The sequence below is a fragment of the Acinonyx jubatus genome, chromosome C1 (assembly GCF_027475565.1).
Source record: "Acinonyx jubatus isolate Ajub_Pintada_27869175 chromosome C1, VMU_Ajub_asm_v1.0, whole genome shotgun sequence".
NCBI lineage: Eukaryota > Metazoa > Chordata > Mammalia > Carnivora > Felidae > Acinonyx > Acinonyx jubatus.
Window position 1 is genome coordinate 12,491,279 of NC_069381.1, and position 26,278 is coordinate 12,517,556.

A 26,278-nucleotide genomic window follows, 5' to 3' on the forward strand; every position below is an offset into this window, starting at 1 on the left:
ATGTATGTGAAACGCCAAGTGTCACAGCTGTTGTACGGTGACAGGAAGGGCTTGGTCAGGACTTCTCGGGACACCCGGTGAGGTGACGTGCCTGGATTGGCATCACTCAGGCTCAGTCAGGTGGGGCCCGCAGGGAAGCAAAGCAGAGAAGGCAGAGCAACCGTAGCGGGCACCTGGAACTGTTTCTGAGGCCAGGCTGCTGGAGGATCTTTCCCGAACAAAGCTCCCATCACACCTGATCCAGAACTGCCTCTTTCCCGCCTCTCCCAGCCCTCGGGCGCAGGGCTGGGCACTGACTGGCACTTCGGTCCCTGCACTGGGCCACCCTGCTCTCGTGCACCCGCTCCTTTGGCGCGGGTGCGGTGGTGGGGGTGGGGCCGTGGGGTGGACGCTCATTGAAACTCCCTGGTCCCAGTGGCTGTTCCAAGGCCTTTGCCAGTCGCGACTCCTGGAATCTTTACAGCAGCCCTATGTGGCATTCGCCTTATCACCCCAAAGTCGGGGAGGTAGAGGCAGGAAGTTGGGGAGCTGCCCCTGACAGTCTGGCCCGGAGCCCATGACCTCACTGCCTCTTCTGAGCAGGAAGCGGCTGATGAAAGTGTCACACAGAAGGTGAGCCAGGCACACTGAGCTCAGCCTGGCTATTTCCAGGCAGGTCACGCCCCCTCCGAGCCTCAGTTCCCCTGTCTGCCCAGATGCTCAGTGGTCCTACCCCTTGGAGGGGGTTGCGGGGACTCCGTGAGCTGAGCTGAGCTGCGGTGAGCGGGGCCCAGACGTGCTCGGGTGCTGTGGGTGCTGTAGGTGCGTGTCCTGTGTCTGCCCTGTCTTGCTGGGGCCCCCGCGGTGGCTGGGGCAGAGGCAGACCGCAGGCTCAGCCGGGGCACTGCTTGCACAGGGCAGGGCAGGGCTGGGGCACGTGCTAGGGCCAGGCTCCCTCTGAAGGTGCTGGGTGGCCCCGGGTGGCCCACAGCCCGGCGTCCCCCCTCAGGTGGAGAGGAACCGCCTGCCGCCTCACGTAACCCAAGACAACAGAAGGAAATTAAATAGGAATTAACGAGGGGATTCTCGGTGGCCCACGCTCGGAGGTGCTTTTCATATTGCACTCCCCCCAGAGTAGCCGCTGCACCAGTGGATTTTAGTTTAGTTTTTAGAGGCACGGGCAAAGGTGGTTTGCAGACTAAGCAGTTGACCGTCTTTCTGGAAAAAATGCACCAGGGATGCCAAGTCTTTCACAGTTGATTCCAAAACGGGTTGTTGAAAGTTCGGGACAGGCTGGCAGTCTTGGAGCTGTGCGGGGACCTCCACCTGTCCGTCCCTCCCTTTTCAGTTCCCGGGGTGGCCCTGAGCTGGAAGAGCCCAGCACCAGGTCAGGTCTCTCGTTAGCTAGACACGACCTCACCCCCAGTTTAGAGATGAGTCGGCTGAGCCCCAGGGGTGCTGACCGACTTGCTGGTGAGAGGGGGAAGCGGGTGTCACGTCCTGGGCCCCCCTGAGAAATGCGCCGGAAGGACCCCTCTGCTTCTGGCACGTGATCCCTTGGCCGTGAGCCGGTGGGACTCTGGAGGAGGTGTGTGGAGGCACAAAGGTGTCTGTGCGTGGCCGGGAGACCAGGTGTGGCCTGTGGGGTCCCTCTGGGCTGACCAACCGTCCCAGCTTGCCCAGGACAGGGTGCTGGACTTCTGGTGCTACAGAGGTGCCTCCCCAGGCAGACCGGGGTGGTTGGTCACCCTGAGCTGGAATCCTGGCCACCACCTCCCTCCCCCCCCCCCCCCCCGTTTCCTGTGCCGTGACTTTGTGAGTGTCATTCAGCCTCTCTGTTTTCTCAGCTGTGACGCGTTGATAAGAATAAGACAGATAAAGAAAGGGACGGGAGTCGTCATGGCGATTGCCTTTAAACCACAGACGGTGCCTTGCCCAGAGCAGTGGATCAGAGCGGGACCCCTGCGTCTCCGTTCCCGGCCCGGCCCCAGGCTGGTGGAGTGACCCCACACCATTGATTTCTCGAAGCCTCCGTGTCCTGCCTGTTAGATGGGGACGGCAGGGAGGGGCCCTCATCCCAGGTGGCTGGGGCGTTACGCGGAGGCAGGGTTGGCCAAGGCGCTGGCCAGTGCTCCGTGGGTGATCTCTGGAGGGGCCCATGACTGTGCCTGCCGGGCAGCCCGCCCTGGGGACCAAGCAGGGGGTGGGGAGGAGGGCCCCGCTTATGCCTCCATTCTGCTGGGTCGTTCGGTCAGAGATGTCTGGGGGTGAGTCCCGAGCTTGGAGTCCAGCTGCACCCCTGCCCCTGCCCTGTGGGGTCACCTGTGCTCATGTTCCCCTTTCCGGGTGGTCCCTCTTCTCTCGTAAAGGTCTCTGCAAGGATGCAGTCCTACAGCACGGGAAGGGCCTGGCACACAGTAGGTGCCCACGGGCCGTAGCTGCGCCGGCCTTCTGCCATTTCCTCGGCAGCCCCCGGCCAGCCCCGACCACCCTAGTGCTCCTGCCTGGCCGCGTGGCACCATCTCAGCTCTAATGACTTTGAGTGCTGAGCTGCTCACCCTGGCGATTTATAGAAACCAAGCACAGAAATGGCACCTGGAGGCACATAAATATTGTAGGATGGAGGCTGGGCTGTGTCAGCACTATTTGGAGCAGTGTCAGTCACCTGAAACCCTCTGTGTGCACCCCTGCCGCGGGGCGAGGGGAGGCGGGCCACCGTGGGCCGGTGAGGCCACCTGGTTTCTTCCCAGCTCCCTGACCAGCTCCTCACGGAGGCCTGCCCTGCCCTCCCCGTGGAGCCTTCCGGGACCCCAAACGGCGGCTTCTCCTCCAGGCTCCGTTGACAGGCGTGCGAGGAGAGCCAGTTACCTGGACGGAGATGAGCTAGAAGCCCGGGCTCTGACCCGGGCCCTTCCCTCTGGCTGCCAGCTTTTTTTTTTTTTTTTAAATAAATCCCCCCCTCCCCAAACTTTTTATTTATTTTTAACATTTTTAATGTTTATTTTTTATATTTGAGAGAGAGAGACCAAAACAGAGCATGAGAAGGAAAGGGGCAGACACACACACACACACACACACACACACACACACACACACAGGATATGAAGCAGGCTCCAGGCTCCGAGCTGTCAGCACAGAGCCCGACGCGGGGCTTGAACTCACGAACGGTGAGATCATGCCCTGGGTCGAAGTCGGTGCTTAACCACCTGAGCCACCCAGGCGTCGCCCCCTCCCCCCCCCCCAAACTTTTTACTTTTAAAATTTCAACAGTAAAGTTGAAAAAATAGTACAAAACCACGCAAATATTCTTTAGCTAGTTAACCAACCGTTATCATTTTGCTATAATTCTTTCCCTACTTTATACGTACGCTCCCTTTTTTGGCTAAACCATTTAAAAGTCCGTTGCAGACATCATGAGGCTTAAGCCCTCAAGAGCGAAGGGCGGCGTGGCTCTCCTGCGTAACTTCTACAGCGTTATCGTGCCCGGGAATTTAGCGTCAGCAGAGTGGCATTTCCCAGCTGTGCCCAAGTATCTTTCATAGCTTCTCTCCCGACCCCTCCAGCTGGGATTGAACCTTGCTTTTGTTTTTCAGGCCTCTTTAGTCTCCTTTTAATCTAGAATAATCTCTCTGCCATATTTATTTATTTTTTTGGTCTCCATGATCCTGACTTTTTTGAGAAATCCAAGCCAGGGTCTCATAAAACATTCACACCCAGGAATTGCTTGGTGTTCCCCCAGATGGGCTTGGGGTGTTCGGCCAGATCCTGCTTGGGGAAGCTGTGCACTTCTCGCTGTGTCACACGAGGGGGCAGGACACGCAGGCTGGCCCGTCCTCATCCTCTGTCACTCGGTGAAGGCGGGGACCTTCAGGTGTCCCCATCCTAAAGGGACTGGTTTCCCTGTGTAATTAATTCCTTGGTCACCTGCAGGTGATTCTTCCAGAATGTGTGAACATCCGGTTCCTCAGCAAACTTTCATCCTGAACTTTCATTATTTAAAGAGGGGTTTCCTTACCCGGGCTCAGCCCTCCCCCCTTCCTGTACGACCTCTACATGTTTATAGATTCTTTTTTATGTTGATTTAACTTTCAAAGTTTTTATTTATTTTGAGAGAGAACGTGCACGAGCATAAGCACGGGACGGGCAGAGAGAGAGAGAGAGAGAGAGAGAGAGAGAGAGAGAGAGAGAGAATGCCGAGGCTCTCTGATGTCAGCACAGAGCCCGATGCAGGATTTGATCTCGTGAACCTTGAGATCGTGACCTGAGCTGAGATCAAGAGTCGGATGCCTAACCGACTGAGCCGCTCGCGTGCCCCTAGATTCTTTTTTAAACCCAGTGTACTGTAATCCAAGACCATCATTGTTATTTTTGATACTCAAATTGTCTCCGATGTGGCCACCAGGAGCTGTTTGTGTTGGCTCCTGGGTCCTTTGGGCACCTTCCCCGTCATTCGTTGGGCACTTCCTTGCTTTTCTGCATCGGGACTTTTAAGCTCCCCTGTTATCTCCCCTGCCCTGATCGGCCATTTCTCTGGGGTGCCTAGGCTGGTTCCCTTTTGTGGGGAACGGTGTCTGGAAATCGAGACCTGGTGTGCCCTCCACTGCTGGGGGTCATTGCTCCAGACCCTTTCGGTGCACAGGGCCAGGGTTCATACGGACAGCTCCGATTCAGATCCCAGATGACGGACCTCCACCCCCCAACATCAGTGAGCTTCAGCCACACCACAGTTTCCGGATCGCTCTGCCTGTCCCACCACCCACACCAAGCCTACTGGGTAAAGTTCAGGATTTCTTTGCAGATCTTTTTGTCCTTAAGGACCTGGGGTGTATGGTCAGAGTGCTGAGTTCCCAAGCCACTGGAATGGATTCTTTTCTATGTGGCTGTGACCATGTTCCAAGAAAACTTAATTTCCCCAAACAGGTGGCAGGCTGGTATAGTCTGAGGGCCACTGTTTGCAGACCACTGGTCCAGAATTATCGTCCCAACAGAGCGGTTCCTGGTTCAGGATCAGCAGCTGGCAAATCGCCATGCCTGGACCATGGGGGTCAAGTGGGCAGGAAGCACAGAGTCCCCCAGAGCTCAGAGGCAGGGGCATGGCTGTGCTCATGGCAGCTGGGCAGGGGGCCTTCTTCAAAGACAAGGGGGATAGAGTCCTCTTAGAGAGAAGGTGCCCCCACCCCAACTCCTGGGCTCCAAGACCAGCTAGGGATAGAGGAGGGGTCCAGAGGTGACAAGTGGGATGCCAGCACCGAGCCCAACGGGCAACAAGGGCCGGGCCTCCCTGCCACCTGCCCCCACCCAGGGGTAGTGGGACCCATGCTGCGGGATGCCACCTAGTCCGCCTGTGTGCCCAGGAGGCCCGGCCAGGACTCCCAGGACTTGGCTCCATGGCGGGCTCCTGGAGTGGGGAGGGGTCTCGGGGAGCCCGGAGATCACCGAGGGGTGAGGGGCTGGGCCTCCGTGTCGTTGGTCATACATCTTGCCCTTTCCCCCACCCGCCTGACCGCTGGGCTTGGCGGGTTGGCGCAGGCCTTGTGTAAAGTCGTTCGGGCCTGGGGGCAGACTTGTCACGCCTCTGGAGAAATGAGCCCGGATTTCCACTGCTGACTTCTCTCTTAATTGGATTCTGACAACAGCATGCGGAGCTGAGTGCCTGCAGACTCAGGTATGGCTTTCCACAGCCCTAGGCCTCTCGGTTCCAGTGTAGCCTGGCTTTCTGGGAGGCAGGAAACGCTTCTGGCCCTTTCTTAGGAGCTGGCCACGCTTTCCTGCGCAGCTCGCGTGTGTGTGCGCGCTCGTGTGCAAATGGGTGCGTGCTGTTTTTGGAAAAAAGACTGCAGCCAGAGCCTGTTGGGGGCCCGTCCCACCCTGCTGCCCCGTCCGTCCATCTGTCTGCTCGTTGGCGGTGGGCACTGTGGGCAGTCGGGTCCAGCCTCAGCGGCTTGGCTGTGATGGGGGTCGGTGAGTCCTCAGCTGGCCCTTCCCAGCAAGGCCCCTCGGGAGGTGTCCTGTTGAACCTGGTGTTGTGCCCGGGGCTGGGCCTTCTGGAACATTGTCTGTTCAGGACAGCAGGCTGCTCGGGGTTTCTCTGAAGGAGAAAAGGAGTACTGAAAGCCAGCATTCGGGGGTGAGGGCCAGAGGGATCAAAGATCCTCCTCTCCCCTTGCACGGCGTGGACTGGGCCTGGCTCTGAAGTTTCTACTGCCTCTTCAGCTTCTGCTCTCCGGGTGCCCCTAGTCAGGGGCGAGCTGTGCCATAGAACTGTGCCCCTCGAGGGCAGCCTGGCACATGGGGAAAGGAGGATGATGCTCTGCCTCTCTCCTCCCCTAACCTGGGGCCCTGGAGTTTCCTGTACCCACCCCCCCAACCTGTTAGGCCACCCTCAGCCCTGTGCAGAGCTCAGCCGCCGGGGGCTGGCTCGGAAAAGCAATTTTGTTGGCCTTCTCACAGGCTTGCCCTCCCTGGCTTGGCTCCCCTCCACCATTAGCTTCCTTATCTCAACGGGGAAAACGCGTGAAGGTCTTGGTGATCGGAGCCGGGTGGAGTCGGGGCTGCGGCCAGAGAAACCGAGCAGTGTTAGCGCCACATTCACTGGCGAAGCAAACGTCCTTCGGGGCTAAACCTGACCCTGTCACTTCCCAGCCTAGCCCCTCCCGCACCTAACCGGATGGCGGTGGCCCCAGGGTGATCCGGCGCCTGCCCCCCTCTCCCCTCCATCTAACCACGGGCTGCACCCTGACACACACACTCATTCCTGAGGGGCCTCCCCACTCCCCACCCGGCCCTGCTCCCTAGGACAAAATGCACCTGTTCTGTTTCTAATCGCCAGGAACTTCCCTCCGGCTCCAATCTGTCTGCTCTGCGATTTCTTTTTCCTTTTCTTGAATTCAAACCCAAAGTCAGAGTTAGAGACCCTCAACATAGTAAGTGCCTGACATCCCATAACTGTTTTTATTCCGTAAGTTTCAGGAGCACAGCTTTATAGTTTGGCATTGTGCGCGCTACAAAGTCGCCTTACCCTCCGTCACCATACGGTTGACCTCTCACACATTTTGCCCGTCCCCGACCCCCCTTTCCCTCTGGTAACCGCTCATCTGTTCTCAGCATCTGTGAGTTTGGTTTTGTTTCATTTCATTTGTTTTGGTGTTGGTTTTTCAGATTCCACATATGAGTGAAATTCTGCAGGATGGCTTTCCCTGTCTGACTTATTTCACTTAACATAATACCTTCTAGGTCCATCCATGTTGTCGCAAATGGCATATTTCATTCTTTTGATGGCTGAGTAGCAAATAGTCCATTGTGTAAATACACCACATCTTCTTTATCCATTCATCTCCCGATGGACACTTAAGGCTGTTACCATGTTCTTGGCTATTGTAAATGCAACTTTAGTGAGCATAGTGAGCATAGTATCTTTTTGAATTAGTGTTTTTGTATTCTTTGGATAAATACCCAGAAATAGGTCATATGATATTTTTCAAGGAAGCTCCATCCTGTTTTCTGCGGTGGTGACACCAGTGTGCATTCCCACCAACAGTGCACGAGGGCTCTTTTGTCTGAACATCCTCACCAACACTGTTGTTCCTTGTGTTTTTTGCTGGGGGCCATTCTGATGGGTGTGAGGTGAGGCCTCATTGTGGTTTTGATTTGCGTTTTCCTGATAATTGGTGACCTTGAGAATCTTCTCCATGTGTCTGTTGGCCATCTGTAAGTCTTCTTTGGAGACTTGTCTATTCAGGTCCTCTGCCATCTTTAAATTGGGTTGTTTGGGGCTTTTGTTGTTGAGTTGTATGGGTTCTGTTTATGCAGGTTTACTTCTAGGCTCTCAGTTCTGTCCCATTGACCTGGGTCTGTTTTTGTACCGATGCAAAAACAATACTGTTTTGATTATTATAGCTTTGTAGTATAGTTTGAAATCAGAGAGTATGATACCTCCATGGACATTAAACATTTTTTGAAAGCTTATTTAGACAGAGAGGCAGTGGGGGAGGGACAGAGAGAGAGGGAGAGAGAATTCCAAGCAGGCTCCGTGCTGCCAATGCAGGGCCCGATGTGGGGCTTGAACCCACAAACCATGAGATCATGACCTGAGCTGAAACCAGGAGTCGGATGCTTAACTGACCGAGCCACCCAGGCACCCTGGAATGGACATTTTTATAATATTAATTCTTCCCATCCATGAGCATGGAGTATCTTTCCATTTATTTGTGTCTTCTTCAGTTTATTTAATTAATGTCTTAGAGTTTTCAATGTACGGGTCTTTCCCCTCCTTGGCTAAATTTATCCCTAGGTATTTTATTCTTTTTGGTAACAATTGGAAATGGAGTTGTTATCCTATCCTCTCTTTCTGATGAGCTGTGATTAGTGTACAGAAATGCCACAGATGTCTGTATATTGATTTTTTATTCTTGCAACTTTACTAGATTCATTTATTAGGTGTAATGGGTTTTGGGTGGAGTCTTTAAGGTTTTCTACATACAATATTGTGTCATCTGCAAACAGTGACAGTTTTACTTCTTCCTTTCTGATTTGGATGCCATTTATTTCTTTTCTTGCCTCATCGCTGTGGCTGGGATTTCTAGTACTATGTCGAATAACAGTGGTGAGAGTGGACATCCTTCTCTTGTTCCTGCTCTTAGAGGAAAAGCTTTTAGCTTTTCTCCATTGAGGATGCTATCAGCTGTAGGACTGTCACATATAGGTTGAGGTACATTCCCTTGTACCCACCTTGTTTTGAGAGTTTTTCAACATCATAAATGGATGTTGCATTTTGCCAAATGCTTCTTCTGCATCTATTGAGATGATCATATGATTTTGATCTTTCATTTTGCTAATGTGCTGTATCACATGAATTGATTGGCAGATGTTGAACATCCTTGTATGCCTGGAGTAAATTCTACCTGGTCATGATGTATGGCCCTTTTAATGTACTGTCGGATTCAGCTTGCTAATGTTTTGTTGAGAATTTTTGCATCTACGTTCATCAAGGGCATTGGCCTGTAATTTTCTTTCTTTGTGTGGTGTCCATGTCTGGTGGGGTGATGCTGACCTTGTAAAATATGTTTGGATGCTTTCCTCCCTTTAAGTGTTTGTAGGAATTTGGGAAAGGTAGGTATTAAATCTTCTTTGAATGTTGGTAGAACTCACCAGGGAAGCCTCCTGGTCCTGGACTTTTGTTTGTTGGGAGGTTTTTGATTGCTGTTAAAATCTCCTTTCTAGTGGGGCATCTGGGTGGCTCAGTTGGTGAGGCAACCAACTTCGGCTCACGATGATCTCGCGGTTCGTGGGTTCGAGCCCCACGTCGGGTTCTGTGCTGACAGCTCAGAGCCTGGAGTCTGCTCCCCACCTCTCTCTGCCCCTCCCCTGCTCATGCTCTGTGTGTCTCTTTCTCAAAAATAAATAAACATTAAAAAAATTGAAAAAAAAACCATAGGGGTACATGTGCCCCTATGCATCAGCACTCCTGTATCCCTTGGGTAAATTCCTAGCAGTGCTATTGCTCGCTCATAGGGTAGTTCCATTTTTAATTGTTTGAGGAACCTCCACACTGTTTTCCAGAGTGGCTGCACCAGTGTGCATTCCCACCAACCGTGCAAGAGGGTTCCCCTTTCTCCACATCCTCGCCAGCATCTGTAGTTTCCTGATTTGTTCATTTTAGCCACTCTGACTGGTGTGAGGTGGTATCTCAGTGTGGCTCTGGTTTATATTTCCCTGATGATGAGCGACGTTGAGCATCGTTTCATGTGCCTGTTGGCCATCTGGGTGTCTTCTTTGGAGAAGTGTTCTAGGTATTCTTTAAAATTTCCTCTCTGATTTCTTTTTTGACCTGTTGATTGTTCAGTAGCATAGTTTTTTCGTCTTCCTAACTTGTGGTTTTTCTCATTTTCTTCTTATAATTAATTTGTGGTTTCATACCACTGTGGCTAGAAGAGATGCTTGATAAAATGTCAATTTTCTTGAATCTACTGAGACTTCTTTTGTGCCCAGCATGTGATCTACCCTGGAAAATGTTCCCTGTGCCCTTGCGAAGAAGAATGTGTATTCTGCTGCTTTGGGGCGAAAAGTTCTCTATATACCTGTTAAGTCCATCTGGTCTAATGTGTCATTTAAGGCCGATGTTTCCTTATTGATTTTTTTGTTTGGTTTGGATGATCTGTCCACTGAGGAAAGTGGAGTAGTAAAGTCTCCGACTATTATTGGGTTGCTGTCAATTTCTCCGTTTAGGTCCGTTAAGGTTTGCTTTCTATATTTTGGTGCTCCATGTTGGATGCATATATGTTAATAAAAATTACATCTCCCTCGGGATTGACCTCTTTATCATTTGTGTAGTGCCCCTCTTTGTCGTCTACTACAGGCTTGGTTTGCAACTCTACTTTGTGTAAGTATCGCTACCCCAGCTTTCTTTTCATTCCCCTGTGCACGGAATATCTGTTTCCATCCTTTTGCTCTCAGTCTGTGTGTGTCCTTACTTCAAAGTGAGTCCTTCGTAGGGAGTGTAGAGATGGGTCTTGCTGTGTATCCATTCAGCCGCCCTCTGGCTTTTGATTGGAGCTTTCAGTCCATTTACATTTGAAGTAATTGTTGATAAGTGTATACTTACTGCCATTTTGTTAATTGTGTTCTGGCTGTTTTTGTAGTTCCCGTTCTGTCCCTTTCTTCTTTTGCTCTCTTCCCTTGTGGTTTGATGGTTTTCTCCTGTTATGTTTAGGTTCCTTTCTCATTTTCTTTTGGGTATTTACTATAAGTTTTTCCTTGTGCTTACCTTGAGGTTCATGTAAAATCTCCTATGGCAATATCAGTCTGTTTTAAGTTGATAACAGTGTAATTTTAAACAGATTCTAAAGCTTTACCTTTTTACTCCCCACCCTTGATGTTTTATGTTTGATGACACGTTTTATATTTTTTTGTTTTATGCTTTTCCCCTCAATGAAATTATTGTGATTTTAGTTAATTTTAGTACTTCCATATTTTCATCTTTAAAAAATTTTTTTTTCAAACACTTTTACTTATTTTTGAGAGACAGAGACAGAGCGTGAGCAAGGGAGGGGCTGAGAGAGGGAGACACAGAATCGGAAGCAGGCTCCAGGCTCCGAGCTGTCAGCCCAGAGCCCGACGCGGGGCTCAAACTCACGGACCACGAGATCATGACCTGAGCCGAAGTTGGACGCTTAACCAACTGAGCCACTCAGGCGGCCCTACATTTTTTCATCTTTATGCTTGCTGTAGAAGTGATTGGCTCATTACCTTTGCTGTACATTTACCTAGTCCAGTGAGATTTTTACTTTTGTATGTTTTCTTATTATCGATTAGTGCCATTTCTTTTAAGCTTAAAGGAGTCCCTTTAGCAGTATTTGTAGAACTGGTTTGGTAGTGAAGAACTCCTTTAGCATTTGCTTATCTGAAAAGCTCTTAATGTCTCCTTCAATTCTGAATGGTAACCTTGTTGGGTTAGAGAATTCTTGGTTGGGAGATTCTTCCTTTCAGCACTTTAAATGTGTCAGGCCGCTCGTTTCTGACCTGGAAAGTTTCTGTTGAGAAATCTGCTGATAGCCTTGTGGGGTTTTCCTTATACTTGACAAGTTTTTCCTTTGCTGCTTTCAGGACTCTAACTTTTACCATCTTAATTACAGGGTATCTTGGTGTGGTTCTCTTCGAGTTCATGTGGTTTAGAACTCTCCGGGTTTCTTGGATCCAGATGTCTGATTCCCTCCCCAGGTTAGGGGAGTTTTCAGTCATTATTTCTTTTTTTCTGGCTCTTTCCCTCTCCCTTCGCCTTCTGGGATCCCCATAATGTGAATGTCATTCCACTTGATGTTGTCCCAAAGGTCGCTTCAGGTGTCTTCACTTTACTTAATTCTTTTTTCCTTTTGCTGCTCTGCCTGGGTGTTTTTCATTGCTTTTTTTTCCAGCTTGCTGATTTGTTGTATTTCATCCAGTCTGCTGTTGGACCGCTCTTGTGTATTTTTCAGTTCAGTTATAATTTCCTTTTGGTATTTTCTTTTATTTTTCTCTCTCTGTGTTGAAGTTCTCCCTGTATTCATCCATCCTTCTCCTGAATTTAGGGAGCATCTTTATGACCATCACTTTGAACTCTTTATCAAGTAGATTGCTTATCTCTGTTTCATTTAGTTCTTTCTTTAAGGTTTTGTCTTTTTTTTTTTTTAATTTGGAACATATTCCTCTGTCTCTTCATTTTGCCTTACTCTGTGTTTTTCTGTATGTATTTAGGTAAATCACTGACCTCTCCCAGTCTCAAATGAATGGCCTTATGTAGGGGAGGATGTATGGGACCCAGAAGTGGAAACTTCTTGGTTTCCAGAGCCAGGTGCTCAAGGGCTGTCCCCTCTGTGGGCTGTGTGTGCCCTCCTGTTGTGGTGGGACTGTGGCTGTGACACATTGGTAGGTGGGGCTGGCTCCTGGCCTGGCTGTGGGCATGTCCACGTCTACTGGGGCACATTGGTGGACAAGGTTCTCAGTGGAGTACACCCACTGGCACTAGTAGGTTACAGGGAGAATTCCAAAATGGCGCACACCAGTACCATTCTTAGTGAGATAGACTGAGATGGACAAAAGGGCTCCTACCAGCGTCTCAGTGCATGGGCAGAGCCCCTGCTGTTTTCTGCCACTGTGGCAGACCCTCTAAGGTTTGTAGTAAATGGATCTTCTTTATCAGTGGCGTATGCTTTTTTCAAATTGGCGTTTTCAACTGGTTTCCAGGTTGAGTGAGTGTGTGCAAGCCCCTTAAGAGCAAGTTTCCTGTTCCTTCCGGTTTTCTAGAGTCTCTGAATATAATTCCCATTGATTTTCAAAGCCTGGTGTTTTGGGGGCTCATCTCTCTTGTGCAGGGTCCAAGGGTTGGGGTGCCTGATGTAGAGCTTGAATTCCTCATTCCTCAGGGAAGTTCTCTACCTTTGATATCCCTCTTGATTGTGACTTGCCACGGCTGGGTTTTTTCCTCTGGTGCGTCGGTGTCTCTGCCTCTCATCTGGTCTCGACACCATCCTTTCATATTTTCTTGTGGAGGCTCAGTTCATTCAGTTTCCAGGTTCCTTTCAGAGGGAATTATTCCACGAGTATGTGTAGATAATTGTGTCCGTGGGAGGAGGTGAGGTCAGGATCTTGCTGCTTCACCATTTTGAACCCCGCTCCCTGCTGTTTCTCATCAATTTTTGGACATTATGTGTTGCATCCCCACAGATGCAAAGATTCTGATGCAGAGATGTAAAGGATTAGGATTTGACTCACACGACCCACCTCCCTTTCCCGATTGTTCCGTTTGTTGCCTTTGTAACTCTAGATGATATTCATAAGATGCCACTTCCTCTTGTGTTGCCTTTTGGCCCTGACTTTCCCTTGTGTCACAGGGGCATGCTAGAGCTTGGTCTGTTATCTTATCCCTTTCCTAGTTCCTTGTTCATTGATGTCATGTGGGTAGCTTGAGATGGCCCATGTTGGAAATATTTACACCATGGGAATCGGCAGACAGGGCAAACCAGGATTCCCCACCAGTAAACACTTTCCAGCACACTACTCACTGCTAGGCTTCTGAGGGTCCCTTCTAGCCCTGAGTCTGGTTCAGGCAGAGGCTGGGTTAGTTAGCTTGGCCTCCCGAGGCTCAGCTGGCAGGCCCAGCCCAGCACCAACACCCTTTTCTCTGTGCCGCAGCAAAGCTTCGAGGCGCATCAGGACGAGGCCGTGAGTGTGACGCACATGGTGAAGGCGGGTAGCGGCGTCTGGATGGCCTTCTCCTCTGGTTCCTCCATCCGCCTCTTCCACACTGAGACACTGGAGCATCTGCAGGAGATCAACATCGCCACCAGGACCACCTTCCTCCTGCCGGGTGAGGCTGCTGTTGGGCATCGCGCCCTGCTGTCCTGGGCCTGTGCGGGGAAGATGCTGATATCCGTGCAGCATCTTCCGTGGCCAGGCGGAGGTGCCTTCTGGTCAGCCCATGTTGTTAACCCTCATAGGAGTGTTTGGCCAGCATCAAAAACTGGGCCTTCGAGAGGGGAGACAGCAGGGTCGGGATTCGAACTCAGGGCATCGTTCCAAAACCTCTCTTGCTGTCGTTGCTCTTCCCTCTCACCCCTTGTGGGAAATGAGGCTCCAAATTCAGCAGACTTCCAGATCAGGAAGCTGCTAAAAAGCCATACTGGGTGGGAACCCAGGCCCGTCTACACCTGCCGCCCCTCAGGTTGCCCAGACACCCAGTTCCGCCTCCCATCACGTTCAGAACATGAGGCGAGGGGCAAGAGAGAAGGCCGACAGGGGTCTATTTCTTTAGAGGTTTTTCTAAGAAAGGCAGCTGTCTCTCTTAGTTTGCTGGTTGGGCTTTGGGGGCAGGGGGAGGGCGAAGGGCTTGGACGTCATCCCCTTGGGGCCCTGCTTCCTCCTGCAGAGCTACTGGTGATGCTCAGTGGAGAGGAGTAAGGTTGGAGCTCGCCTAATACCCTGCTCCTCCCGCATCTGCCTCTGTGGAATCGGCTCCAGGCAGCGCCCTTACCGTCTGCTGTCCAAGGTGCTGCCCAGACCCTGCAGGCCGTGCTGGAGGGAACCAGGGCAGACACCTGCTCAGGGCCCGTTCCTACCCCCGGGCTGGCTTTAGAGCTTGGCCCAGCCCCCAGGAGACAAATAGACTGGTCTGGGAGGATGTAGAGGCTCTATCCTGTCCAAACTGGGCTAGGTTTGGCATCTGGGAGAGCCGAGGGGCCCTGGGGCCAGGGACACGGGCCCGGCATGGCAGGTGGGGAGCTAATTGTTACAAGGACTCAGCAGATGGGCTGTGTGGAGGCCAGAAGTGGCTGTGTGCTGAGCTGAGGGACTGATCTCCCCGTCCTGTGAGGCTGGGCCAAGGACAAGCACGTTAGCCAAAACCTAAGGGGCCGCGTGGGGGCCTCTGTTTTACCACAGAGGCCTGGTCCCTGACCCCAGCCAGGGGACCCCAGAGATCACCCCCAGAGATCCTGCTTCCTCCCGGCCAGGCACAACAATGGTCCCTGAGTCTGGCCTGGTGGCGACAGGGGGTGGTGGTTGCTTGCTCCACGTTCAGCAGTGGCAGTAGCCTGCCACAAACCCTGCGGTGAGCTGGGTTCCAAGTGTTTTACATACAGGGTCGCGTTTCACCGTAACCCCATGAAGTGGCTTGTCCGTGGTCACGGGGCAGGCCAGAGGCAGGGCCGGGAGTCTATGGGAGAGTCCCACGGTGTGTAATGGGGAAGACATGGTTTCAGAGGTGGCCAGAGCCCTGGCTCGGCCACTGTGGGGCTTGGGCAGGTCTCTCTGCCTGCTGGTCTGTGGTCCGTCTGTGGGAGTAGACAGAGGGCTTCCTGGCTCCGGATAAATGCCTTCAGGCATGGGAAGACACCTTGCACGGGCTTGGAGCATGGTAGGTGTCTGAGGAGAATAAATAGGGCCATAATACACTTTCCAGGGTGTGCTGTGTGGGCTCTGTGGGACCTGGGTTATGGCTCTTTGCCTGTTCTTCCCTCCTTCCCTCCCTCCTTCATCCCTGATTTCCCTCCCTCCCTTCCTTCCTTCCTTCCTTCCTTCCTTCCTTCCTTCCTTCCTTCCTTCCTTCCTCCCTTTCCTTCCTCCCTCCCCTTCCTTCCCTCCTTCTTCAGTTTCATTGCATTTCACAGTAGTTAGCCATTATACAAGGTAAATCTATTTTACCTATGATAGAAATTTCTCTATATCACAAAAATAGTTCCACATTTATGCTGATAGCTAAATTACTTCAAGTTAGTGGAACAACAAAATAAGTGGGCCTTTTAAATCTCCTCAGCTTCATCTGGGGGCAGAGGAGGGGAGAGAAAGAATCAGCCCGTCAGGCCGTCCGAGGCGGGACTGGCGGGCAGACCCGGATGCAGGTGGACAGCCGCAGCCCCCTCGGGCACAACTGTGACTTTACCACGTGAGCTCAAAATGCATCTGCACACCCACTGGCTCACTTGTTCTCCGCAGTTACCCTTTGAAGAAGGAAGGGCGTTCGCTATCTTATGGTTATGTCAGGGCCAGGTCAACGGAGGCCCGGGAACCTAAATGACCTCCTGGAAGGTCACACACCCAGGAGGCCGGAGCCAGGCCCCTAATTGCAGCGTCTCCGAGACTTACTGGGCAGCGTCCCCATTCCCAGGCCTCAGTTGCCCCATCTGTACACGGAGGGGCCGAGATCTGAGTCGGAGCCTGGCCGTGGGGCACAGGGCGGACCAGAGCTGGAGTCAGGCTGGCTCTGCTGCCGTCCAGCCCCGTGACCTGGGGCGGGTGGGGAACCCCTGGGATCCCCGGTCCCTGCCTCCCAGGGAGGTTGGGCCTTGCCTGAGGCGGTGCAGGGACAGCACCCCATAGTCTCTGGCTGGAGTGAGTCCTGGTCCACGGTGGTGTCATTCAGGGGCATCATCTTTGTTCTCATCTTCGTGGCCATCCCTGCCCCTCGCCGTACCCGCCCTGTGGGCTGCACATCTCCCAGGGTGCCTCCCTGCTCCGCCCCCACTCTCCAGCCCATGTCCTTCCGGCTGCACCTGCTACATCCAGCAGACAGAAGCCACCTCTCACTGGCCAGACCTCCCTGGGGCTGGGCCCTGGGACATGTGGGCGGGGGGGGAGGCTTAGTTTCCCCAGGGGTTAGTGCCCTGGGCCTCCTCTGCCAGGCCTGACCGTTCCTAGTCAGCGACACCGTGGAGCCTGGGGCTGGGGCCAGGACCCCCCCAAACCCCAGAAGAGCCCGGCCGGAGCTGCCCCAGGGAGAGGGCGGCTTCAGACCCGTTTCACACTGTGCCCCTGGCGGAAGAACAACAGAGCAGGACTCGTAAATTCTTTATTAGAAATATTTTTAAAAGGCTTTTAAGTATTTTTTTTCTTCCCCCACACCACCAAATGAAATAATTGCATAATTAGTAATAAATTTGTTCCTCCTCTAAGTGTGGACTTTTTTAAGGGCGTGTTAAAAATTTATCACGCTTCCTTCCCCCGACCCCTTTCTTCCTCTCATGTACCCGGCTGGTATTAATGCATTTTTTGAACCTAAACTCCCCCCCTCCTCCTAACTAGACAGGTCATTAATAAAATGTTCTCCAAGAGCCTGAGCCTTTTAAAGTTGTATATCTCCAGATAGATGGCTTGGGTGAGTCGAACACTGCTGCATTAAGTCTCTGTGATAAAATATTTATCCACCATTAGAATTTTTTTTTTTTTTTTCCTTTCGGACTGTTTGTGAAGTGTCTTGATCTTTTCCTCGAGGCAGACGGGGAGGAGGAAGGGCCCTAGAATGAGGTCTGCAGATGAAGTCATTTCTCAATGCTGGTGGCACTTCTTTGGGTTTCCTGCTGCCCTCCTCTCGTCTGCTGGGTCTCAGCTGTCCAGTGGGGGCCGGGAGGATGCGGGGGCATCGGGGAGCCGTCTCTTGCTGGGCTCACGGCCCCAGGGTTCCCTGGAACAGGAGGTGAGGCAGCGAGATGAAAAATTTGCCACTGCTCGCTCTCTGGGCTTAATTATTTTTGTGGGTTTATGGCTCTGATGGAGCTGATGTTGAGCCACGAGTCTAGGTCCTTTTAATAATCACAGACGTTATCCTAATGGCCTCCTTTTATTGATTGTACACTCTGGGCTAAGAGCTGCGCCCAACTGTGTGTGTGTATTATACAGACACACGTGTATTTCCAATAATCATAAAACTGAGCGAGGCAGGTTTATAATACTCACGGATAGAGAAGGGAAAGAAAATGACTTGTCAGTTCGCACGCCCCATGCGTGACACCCGCACCCGTGTCCTTTTTCGCTATTCTGCTCTCGCTCGTTCATTTGTTCACGAGCCGAGGGCGCTTGAGCCGCAAGCTGGGGAATCAACTCAACTCTGAGTGTGCAGATGAGCTGCTGACCTCACGAGGCTTCCATCTGCGAAAGCAAGCGGCGAGAGAGAGAGAGAGAGAGAGAGAGAGCGAGATGGGGCAATGGAGACCCTGACCAGGGCTGAGCGGGGGCCAGGTGGTGAGGAGGGGCTGGGAGCACCCGCCGCCGGCCGGGAGCCCGTCCTCCTGGTTGGTGTCTGCGCGTTTTGAGCTGACGCGGGCGTGGGCAGGAGCCCCAGCTTTGCACACACCCAGACCCGTTCGTGAAACGGCCCTTGTTGTCCAGAGACGGGCCCGGCTCTTCTTCCCGGGGTGTGCGTTCCCGCGTTGAATCAGCACCGCGAGTGGGACTCCGTTCGCGTCGCGTGGCCAGGCCCACCATGTGCGTCCGCGTATCCGGGAGGCAGCGTGGCCTTCCACCCCAGGCCCGCCCTCCTGTCGGAGTCCCAGGCACTGCCAGGTGCCCGGCTGCTCGAGACCAAACACCTCGGAGTTGCCCTCGACGCCTGTCCGCTCTCTGCCATTCGACTTCGGACCGGATCTCGAACGAGCTGGCTTCTTGTCGTCCTCCAGGCCACCACGGCGTCTCGCCACCACATCTCTGCCTGGCTGGTCTGCTTGCTCCCTCCCTGCCCTCCACCACACTGAGGCCAAAGCGCTCGCTCCTCCAAGCCAGGCCACCCACGCCTCTGCTCAGACCTTCCAGTAGCTTCTAGAATGTAGCTTCAGAACAAACAGTCACCGCTCTTACCCTGGCCTACCCGCTCTCTGCTTGTCTTGAGCTCCACCCCCCCTCCCGATCCCCGAGCTGCGCTGGCTGTAGTCTGCTCCTGTCACCCTCTTATTCTTGCCACAGGGCCTTTGCATGTGCTGTGCCCCAGGCCTTAGCTCAGGGCTCGGGGTGGCTGCCTCCTCCTTGTCCTTCGAAACTCACGTCCCCACGCCTGCTTCCCTATCCTTCCAGAATGTGGGGGTAAGTCAGGAAGCTCAGGAACCTTCCTGCCCACTCTCTCCCTGCCCCATGCTCTCATCTGAATCCTCTGCCTGGTATTTATATGTTCCTGGTTTATGTCTTCACTTCCTCTTTCCGCTCTCTAGACTGTGCTAATACGGTAGCCGCTATGACGATGAAAACCGGATGAAATGAAAAATTCAGTGCCTTAATCCCACCAGCTACATAGCCCGTGTCCACGAGCCACCTGTGGCTAGTGGCTGCCGCATCGAACAGCGTGATCCATAACATTTGCATCATCACAGAAAGTCCTAGAGTGTTTGCTCCTCAAGAGCAGAACTTCGCGTGTGTGGCTCCCACTGTGCCTCCAGCACTGAGTGCAGAGTCCTGCGCGTAGTAGGTGCTTGGGGTGTCCCGGAGTGCCGAGTGAGTGGGTCAGTGATGGTAGAGTCCATTGTGTTAGACGGTGCCGCGTGAACCCCGACACGGTAACCCTGGGGAGCCGCCCCGTTCGGCTCGGAGGCTGTTTGCCGTGCACAGGAAGCTCGTACCCTTACCCGCGTGGAACAGCAGTAATGTGCTCAAGAGCGGAGAGGCAACAGAGGCACAGACTGCAACCAGCAGACCTGAGCCCTGCCCCTGCCCCGCACTCACCAGCTGGGTGACCTCGTTGGGCCTTCCTGTCCTCATCTGGAAAACGGGCATAACATCCGTGTCTCACACGTGTCCCAGGCCGCTGCAAGGCTTACGTCCGACCAGACCGGGTTTCTGTGTGCTTTAGAAACTCCAGAGTGCGGTCCCTGGACCAGCACGCATCAGTGACACCCGGGTACTTGCCAGAAATGCAGTTGGGGGCCTCCTGGCCCTGCTGTTGGTGCTGAGACACGTCCAGGCCGCGAACCGGTGCTCCGAGCGTCATTTCACACACCGCGTGGCGTTGCTGTCGCCATGGCACGTGGCATGAGTTCGAATTTCCTTTTAGGGAAGAGCTGGCCCCTCTCAGGGGGGCAGGAGGAATCGGGCAAGAAGCAAGACGGCCCTTTAGGAAGGCAGGGGGGCGTCGGTGCCGCCTGTCCCTCGTGCCCTTTTCCGGCGACCGTCGTCAACAGGGCAACAGCAGTAGCGTCCGAAGGCGCCTTTGTGTGTGCCGTGTGCCGGGCACTGGGTTAGGTGGTTTCCGCTCAGTCGTTGACTCATTTCATCCTCAGGACGAGGCTGTGCAATATCGTCATTGTCCCCTCTTGCGGGTGAGGGAGCCACGGCGCAGAGGGGTTTAGGGACCGGCCTGGGTCACGTAGCTGGGAAGGGGCAGAGCCCGGGTTTGAGCCCAGCGCCTGGCCTTGGAGACCCCGCTCTGGGCCACTGTGGGGCGTGACTCATGCTGCGCTTCCTGCCTGTAAAGGGCAGAGGGATCCCCGCACTGTCCCTGCCACTGCATTCTTGATGAAACGAAGAGACGGCACCAGGGGGACGGTCAGGCGCTAATCTGGACCGCCATCAGTAACATGCTGGTTCCTGGCACGTCAGGCCAGGGGCTGCTGGGTGCGCTGTGCCTTCACCCAGGGAAGGGCCCGCGTGGGCGGAAGGACAGGCCTGGGCTGGAGACCGAGGGACTGCGGCAGACTGCCGACTCGCCTCGCTTCTGCGTCCACGCCGGCTCCCTTCCCAGGCATCCCATGTGCGCCAACATCCGCGTCGCCCTCAAACCCTGTCTTTGCTCCCCACCTGGCCGCGGAGGGCCCCCATGGGCCAGCTCCGTGGCCAGTGGCTCAACCCCCTTGCCTCCTCAGGCAGTCCCACTTTCCCCGGGTGGAAACAGGCTGGGTAGAGGGGCACTCAGCTGGGGGATCCAGCCAGGTCAGCCTCCCAAGCCCATGTCCCGACCACAGCCCCATCCAGCTTCCTGCCGGTCTCACAGGAGGAGCCGTTTCCTCACCTCGAAGCCCCCAGAACCCACTGCCGTTCCCGGGGGAGGCTGTGCGGCTCACGCTGGCTTCTCTCTCCGCAGGCCAAAAGCACCTGTGTGTCACCAGCCTCCTGATCTGCCAGGGTCTGCTCTGGGTGGGCACCGACCAGGGTGTTATCGTCCTGCTGCCTGTGCCTCGGCTGGAAGGCATCCCCAAGATCACAGGTGAGGCTCTGGGAGCCCGTCTGGGCAGGGCCTGGGACAGTCAGCTGCAGGTGGCCGGGGAGGGCGTGTCTGGTGCTCAGGTGTTTAGGCATCATTCTCCAATGTCCTCTGTCACCACAGGTGGCGCTGTGGCACGGCGGAATTATGTCCTCCCCTCCCCCTGTGGCTTCAGGATTCGTGGGGACCCCTGAATAGTGGCTGGGCCCCTGGAGGGCTGAGGTGGGGAGGGGGAGGGGGGAAGCCCTGAGGGTAGACCAGCCCAGCTGGATCTTGAGCTGCCCTCCCTGCTAAGGAAGAGTCTCTTCCTAAATCCAAGATCTCCTGTTTCCATCACAGAGATCATTTTGCTACCCCCGGTGTCAGTCCTTGGGTTTGCCAGGACGTATCGGGCAGAGACCCTGCCCCCCAGCGCTGACAGTCTGGTGGAGGCAGCTGAGGTCTGGGGTGGCGGGTGCTATGCCGGCAGGTGTTCCGGGCCCGCGGGGCACAGAGACACAGGCGCTCAGCGATCTGTGGGTGGGTCAAGAAGGAGGTGCGGCGGAGGGGCTCGAGCTGGGCTTTAGGGGATGGGGCGGAGCGGCAGGTGGGTGGGGAAGGTTCTCTGGGCGGAGCCAACGGCTCGGAGACGTGTGGCTGGCGCTTTCACACTGATGCTCCCCCCACCCCCCCAAGTGGTTGATAAGGTCGTTGCTGTCCCCTGTCCCGCTCCTCCACAGAAAATAGCCCTAGGGTGTGGGAGAGCCCCTCCCCCGGAGGCTCCAGCATCCACTGCCGTTAGTAAAACCAAAACACCACCCAGAACGTTCTCCAAGAGAGGTCTGGGTGCCCCCTCCAAAGCTGGGCCTCTGAGCCCCTTCTCCCTGCCCCACTCTTGCAGGGAAAGGCATGGTGTCGCTCAACGGTCACTGCGGGCCTGTGGCCTTCCTGGCCGTGGCTACCAGCATCTTGGCCCCCGACATCCTGCGGAGCGACCAGGAGGAGGCCGAAGGGCCGCGGGCGGAGGAGGACAAGCCTGACGGGCAGGCTCACGAGCCCCCACCCGCGAGCCGCGTGGGCCGAGAGCTGACTCGCAAGAAGGGCATCCTCCTTCAGTACCGCCTGCGCTCCACGGCCCACCTCCCGGGCCCGCTGCTGTCCGTGCGGGAGCCCGCGCCCGCCGACGGCTCGGCCCTGGAGCACAGTGAGGAGGACGGCTCCATCTACGAGATGGCCGATGACCCGGATGTCTGGGTGCGCAGCCGGCCCTGCGCCCGGGACGCCCACCGCAAGGAGATCTGCTCAGTGGCCATCATCTCGGGGGGGCAAGGCTACCGCAACTTCGGCAGCGCCTCGGGCGGCAGCGGGAGGCCAGCCCCGTGCGGGGAGACGGACAGCGCCCTCCTCATCTGGCAGGTGCCCTTGACGCTATAGCCCCCACCGGGGGCGCGCAGCCACGGGCGTGGCGACCGACAGTCATGCGGGGTCCTCCCGGGAGCATCGATCGCCTTCCAGGGACCGTGGGGATGGGCCTGGGTCTCTCGGAACTACCTTGGCCGAGCAGAGGAGAACCTCTTCCTTTAAAAAAAAAAAAAAAAAAAAAAGGAAAGAAAGAAAAGAAAGAAAGAAAACAAAGAAAGAAAAGAAAGAAAGAAAGAAAGAAAAAGAAAGAAAGAAGGAAAGAAAAATATTTCAGAGTTTTGGGGGAGGGGTTTGGGTGCGGGGAGAGGATACCTCTGGAGGAAATGGCCTTCTTTTTAAAAGCAAAAAACAAACACAAAACCTCACAACTGCCTGGCAAGCCCAGCACCTCTTGTCCGGGCCGAGCAGGGCTCAGAGATGGCCACGCGCCTCTCCTGGACAGGCGTGTGCGTGTGAGTGTATGAGAGCGTGTGAGCTGGTGTGTGAATATATATAAATACGTATATATGGTGTACATTATGTGTATAAATGAAGTCTGTACATATTGGAGCTCTGGGAGATGCTGGAATAAAAGGCAAGAAGAACGTGAGTGCTTGGACTTTTTGTTTTTTGAGGTGTGACGGAGGCACGAGGGCAGGAGGTAGGGCTGTTCCGGAACCAGGGGGACCCCGCCATGGCACAGGCCCCAGAGTGAGCCATCCGGTGCACTCGCCATTGGCCACGTGTCGCTTTTTATTCGTGTAATTAATTAAAATGAAATGAAATCACAAATCCAGGTCCTGAGTCCCATAGCCACGTTTCTTGGAGAAGCCCCACGGGGTGTGTGCCTCCCGCGCTGGGCACTACAGGTCCAGCTATTTCCATCATCCCGGAAAGTTCTCTTTTGCTCGAGAAGGGGCTCTTGGGAGCTTCTTTCCTGAATAGTTTCTCTTTAAAGTTTATTTATTTATTTTGAGCGAGAGCGAGCGAGCAGGGGGAGGGGCAGAGAGGGGGGGGCAGAGGATCTGACGTGGGTTCCGTGCTGACGGCAGAGAGTCCGACGCGGGGCTCAAACTCCGAACCGCGAGATCGTGACCTGAGCTGAAGTCAGACGCTTAAGCGGCTGAGCCACCCAGGCGCCTCCGAACAGTTTTTGAAGCCAAGGCTGCCGTCCCTGGTATGGAGGCAGGTGGCCTTGGCACCTTGGCACCTGTCACTGCCGACTCGGGAAGGAAGGGAAGTGAAGGGCTTCACCGTGTACGGGATAGGGGTCTGGGGCTATTGCTGTGGGCAAGGGGCGAGGCAGGGAGGGGGCCGAGGGAGGAAGGGGTGAGTTCCAGATGCTGGTGGCAGAGCCCAGGCTGTGGGGTGCGACTGGCGGGCGGGGCTGCCTGGGGCCCCGGCTTCCTTCTCCTGGCTCAGTCTCCATCCTCAGATGTCTGGAGCTGCCTGCAGGCAAGGCAACAAAACCAATCCCCCCCACCCGAAAGGGAGGTGTTTTCTCCGTCTCCCCACCCACCACCTCACTGGCATCTGTCCACCTGTCTGTCCACCCACCACCCGCCCACCTGTGCGTCCTCCCTTTCACACTTCCCGGCCTCGAGGCACCAGGCACCAGGCGGCGGGGAGGAGGGAAGCAGAGATCAGCGGGGGCGGGAGGCGGACCTGTCAACCAGACCCAGCTGTGCAGCTCGATGGCTTTCACGGATGCCCCGGGAAGCCGGGGGACAAGAGCCACCACGGAGAGGCCACGGCAGCCAGGTCCTAACCACCTGGAGGGCTCTCGCCCACTGGAGGAGCCACTCACTCACTCACCCCTTTCCGCAAACCCCTTGAGCTCCTGTTAGATCCTCGGGCACCATGTTAGTTGCTGGGGCCGCGGAGGTGAGCGAGGCCTCAGCCGCCTCCACCCGCAGGCAGTGCGCAGTTGGGTGGGGCGTCCCCAGGAGGGGGAGAGGGGAGCCGTGTGTCCGCAGGAAGCGTGGCCGTGGACGCTGACCATTCAGGACGCCGGACGTTCCGTTCCAGACGAGCCCATCTTCTCTCAGCCTCAGTTTCCCATTTAGTATCCAAGGGAGACTCACCACTGTCCTGCCCCCTGCTGGTGGGAGAGGAAATCAGGTGCACTTACTGAATGCCGTCCGGGTGGGGCTCCCATGGGGGGGGGGCCTTGATCCCATTAGTCAAATGCTGGTTGAGACGTTTCCTAGGACAGCGATCGACCGGTAAGTTGCGGCCGCTTGGGCCGGTGACCAAGCCTGGGGGCTAGGATCTGGCAGACCTGTGTTCCAGTCCCGCCCCATGAAAGGCCTGTCGTGTGTCCTTTAGCCCGTCCCTTCGCCTCCAGGCCTCAGAATCCTCACCTCTAAACCGGGGGCGACGACGCTTCAGGGAATTGCCGAGGACAAGCGGTAACGAGTCCGTGGAAAGCACCCGGGACATCCTCCAACAGCAGCGTTGGCGATTATCCCTTACATCACCGCAGCCTGCCTTGTTCCAAACGATTTGAGGCAGACTGTCTTATTAAGAAGTCCCCCTTCTGTGCAGGAGTGAGCGTCTGGGAGCTCTGCGGGTCTGTTAGATCCTAGCCCTACAGAACGCTCGCTCAGCTGAAGGGGACCCGGGAGATCCTCAGTGACTGACTTAGCTCCACGGCGAAATTATCATATCAGTCAACAGCCCTTCTCTAGAGTCTCTGACAACAGAGCGAGGGTGGGCTGGGGGCGTCTGGCGGCTCCAGAGACGTGGAAACACGTCGAGGACGTGCCTGGCATGGGAGGGAGAGAGGCCCTCGCTTTAAGGGGCTGATCAGAGTAACAATAACCGCAGCATTTTGGGAGCACTCACGTGTCCTCGTGGCCGCTCCGCTGGTGAGGGACTCGAGGCTCAGGAAGTAATTCCCCAAAGGCAGCATCAGGGCCGGACTCCTGCCCCCAGACCACCCTGCCTCCAAGAGTAAAACTGGAGACAGACCAGAGTTCCAACGATGCTTTCCCCGCTCACCAGCTGTGTGATGTCAGGCGAGCACCTTAACCTCTCTGTGCCTCAGAGAGGAGATAGGAACAGTCCAGGCTAGGGGAATTGAATTGTCAGTCATTCCACATTTACGGAAAGCCTACTGTGTGCCAGGACCCGGATCCAGGTAGGCACTTGGGTAGAGTGGGGTGAACTCTACACACGGTCCGGCCCCCATTTTGCTGATGGGCACAGAGGGCACTGACAGTAAGTAAGGACAACACGTCACGTGGTGTTTGTGCTCTGGACAGAGAACACAGACGCCGGGAGGTAGAGAGGCTGCAGAGGGGGCTTGTGATGTCAAAAGCAGGGTTGTCTGGGGAGGCCACACCGAGGAGGTGACATCTGGGCCAAGACCTGAAGGAGCAGCAGACATCAGGCCATAGAACATTCTGGGCAGAGGGCACAGCAAGTGCCAGGGGCCGAGGCAGGAGTGTGGCTGGTGGCTGGGGCGGAGGGAGCGGGCGGCTGCAGGGTGGGGGGATGGTCATTTGTTACCAGGTCAGATCACGGAGGGACTTGGCCTTTTCCTCTGTGACACGGGAGGTCGTGGGAGGCTTTGGAGAAGAAGAGTGACACCATCTGTCATGTGCTTTCAAACGATCACTTTCGGCTGCTAGGTTGAGGCTGATCCGTCGAGGGCAAGGGCAGAAGTGTGGGAGTCCGGAGAGCACACACCGAGGGGGCCGTGGCGGTGACCCAGTGGCCACGGTGGAGGCGCGAGGAGGTGTCAGATCCTGTGTGGTGTGCAGCTGGGTGGGTGGGGACAGAAGGGGCATCAGGGACGCTCGAAAGAGTTGCCAGGAGGTGTGGGAGGGGCGGGCTTTTCCCGGGAAGACTGGGAAGGGGGTTTGGGGCGTTATACTGAGTTGTTGCCGAGCATCTTGGGCAGGCAGGACAGTGACTGGGAGTTTGGAGCTCTAGGGAGAGGTCCGCATGAGAGACAGGGGTGAGCGGGGAGATCTCCAGGGCGCAGAG

The 26,278-nt window shown here is 55.0% G+C and overlaps 1 protein-coding gene and 1 long non-coding RNA gene across 12 annotated transcripts in view; one reads left to right on the forward strand and one right to left on the reverse strand.

Annotated features, from left to right (window-relative positions):
• The window catches only part of ARHGEF10L (Rho guanine nucleotide exchange factor 10 like), a 156,971-nt gene extending 134,466 nt beyond the window's left edge, over positions 1 to 22,505 (forward strand). For 6 of the 11 annotated variants that reach the window (XM_027060268.2, XM_053207853.1, XM_053207871.1 and 3 more), the window contains 3 exons: positions 13,645 to 13,819; positions 20,786 to 20,908; positions 21,786 to 22,505. In XM_027060268.2, coding sequence (XP_026916069.1) covers positions 13,645 to 13,819; positions 20,786 to 20,908; positions 21,786 to 22,318 — 831 coding nt within the window. In that variant the 3' untranslated portion in view covers positions 22,319 to 22,505. The remainder of the gene's footprint in view (positions 1 to 13,644; positions 13,820 to 20,785; positions 20,909 to 21,785) is intronic. The other 5 variants (XM_053207876.1, XM_053207883.1, XM_027060277.2 and 2 more) reach the window with 1 other exon arrangement.
• Positions 16,841 to 18,334, reverse strand: LOC128312733 (uncharacterized). The gene is made up of 2 exons (XR_008292421.1): positions 17,680 to 18,334; positions 16,841 to 17,407 (listed from the first exon to the last, which is right to left on the reverse strand). It is a non-coding gene; the product is annotated as an uncharacterized LOC128312733 (long non-coding RNA).
• Positions 22,506 to 26,278: the final 3,773 nt, after the last annotated feature.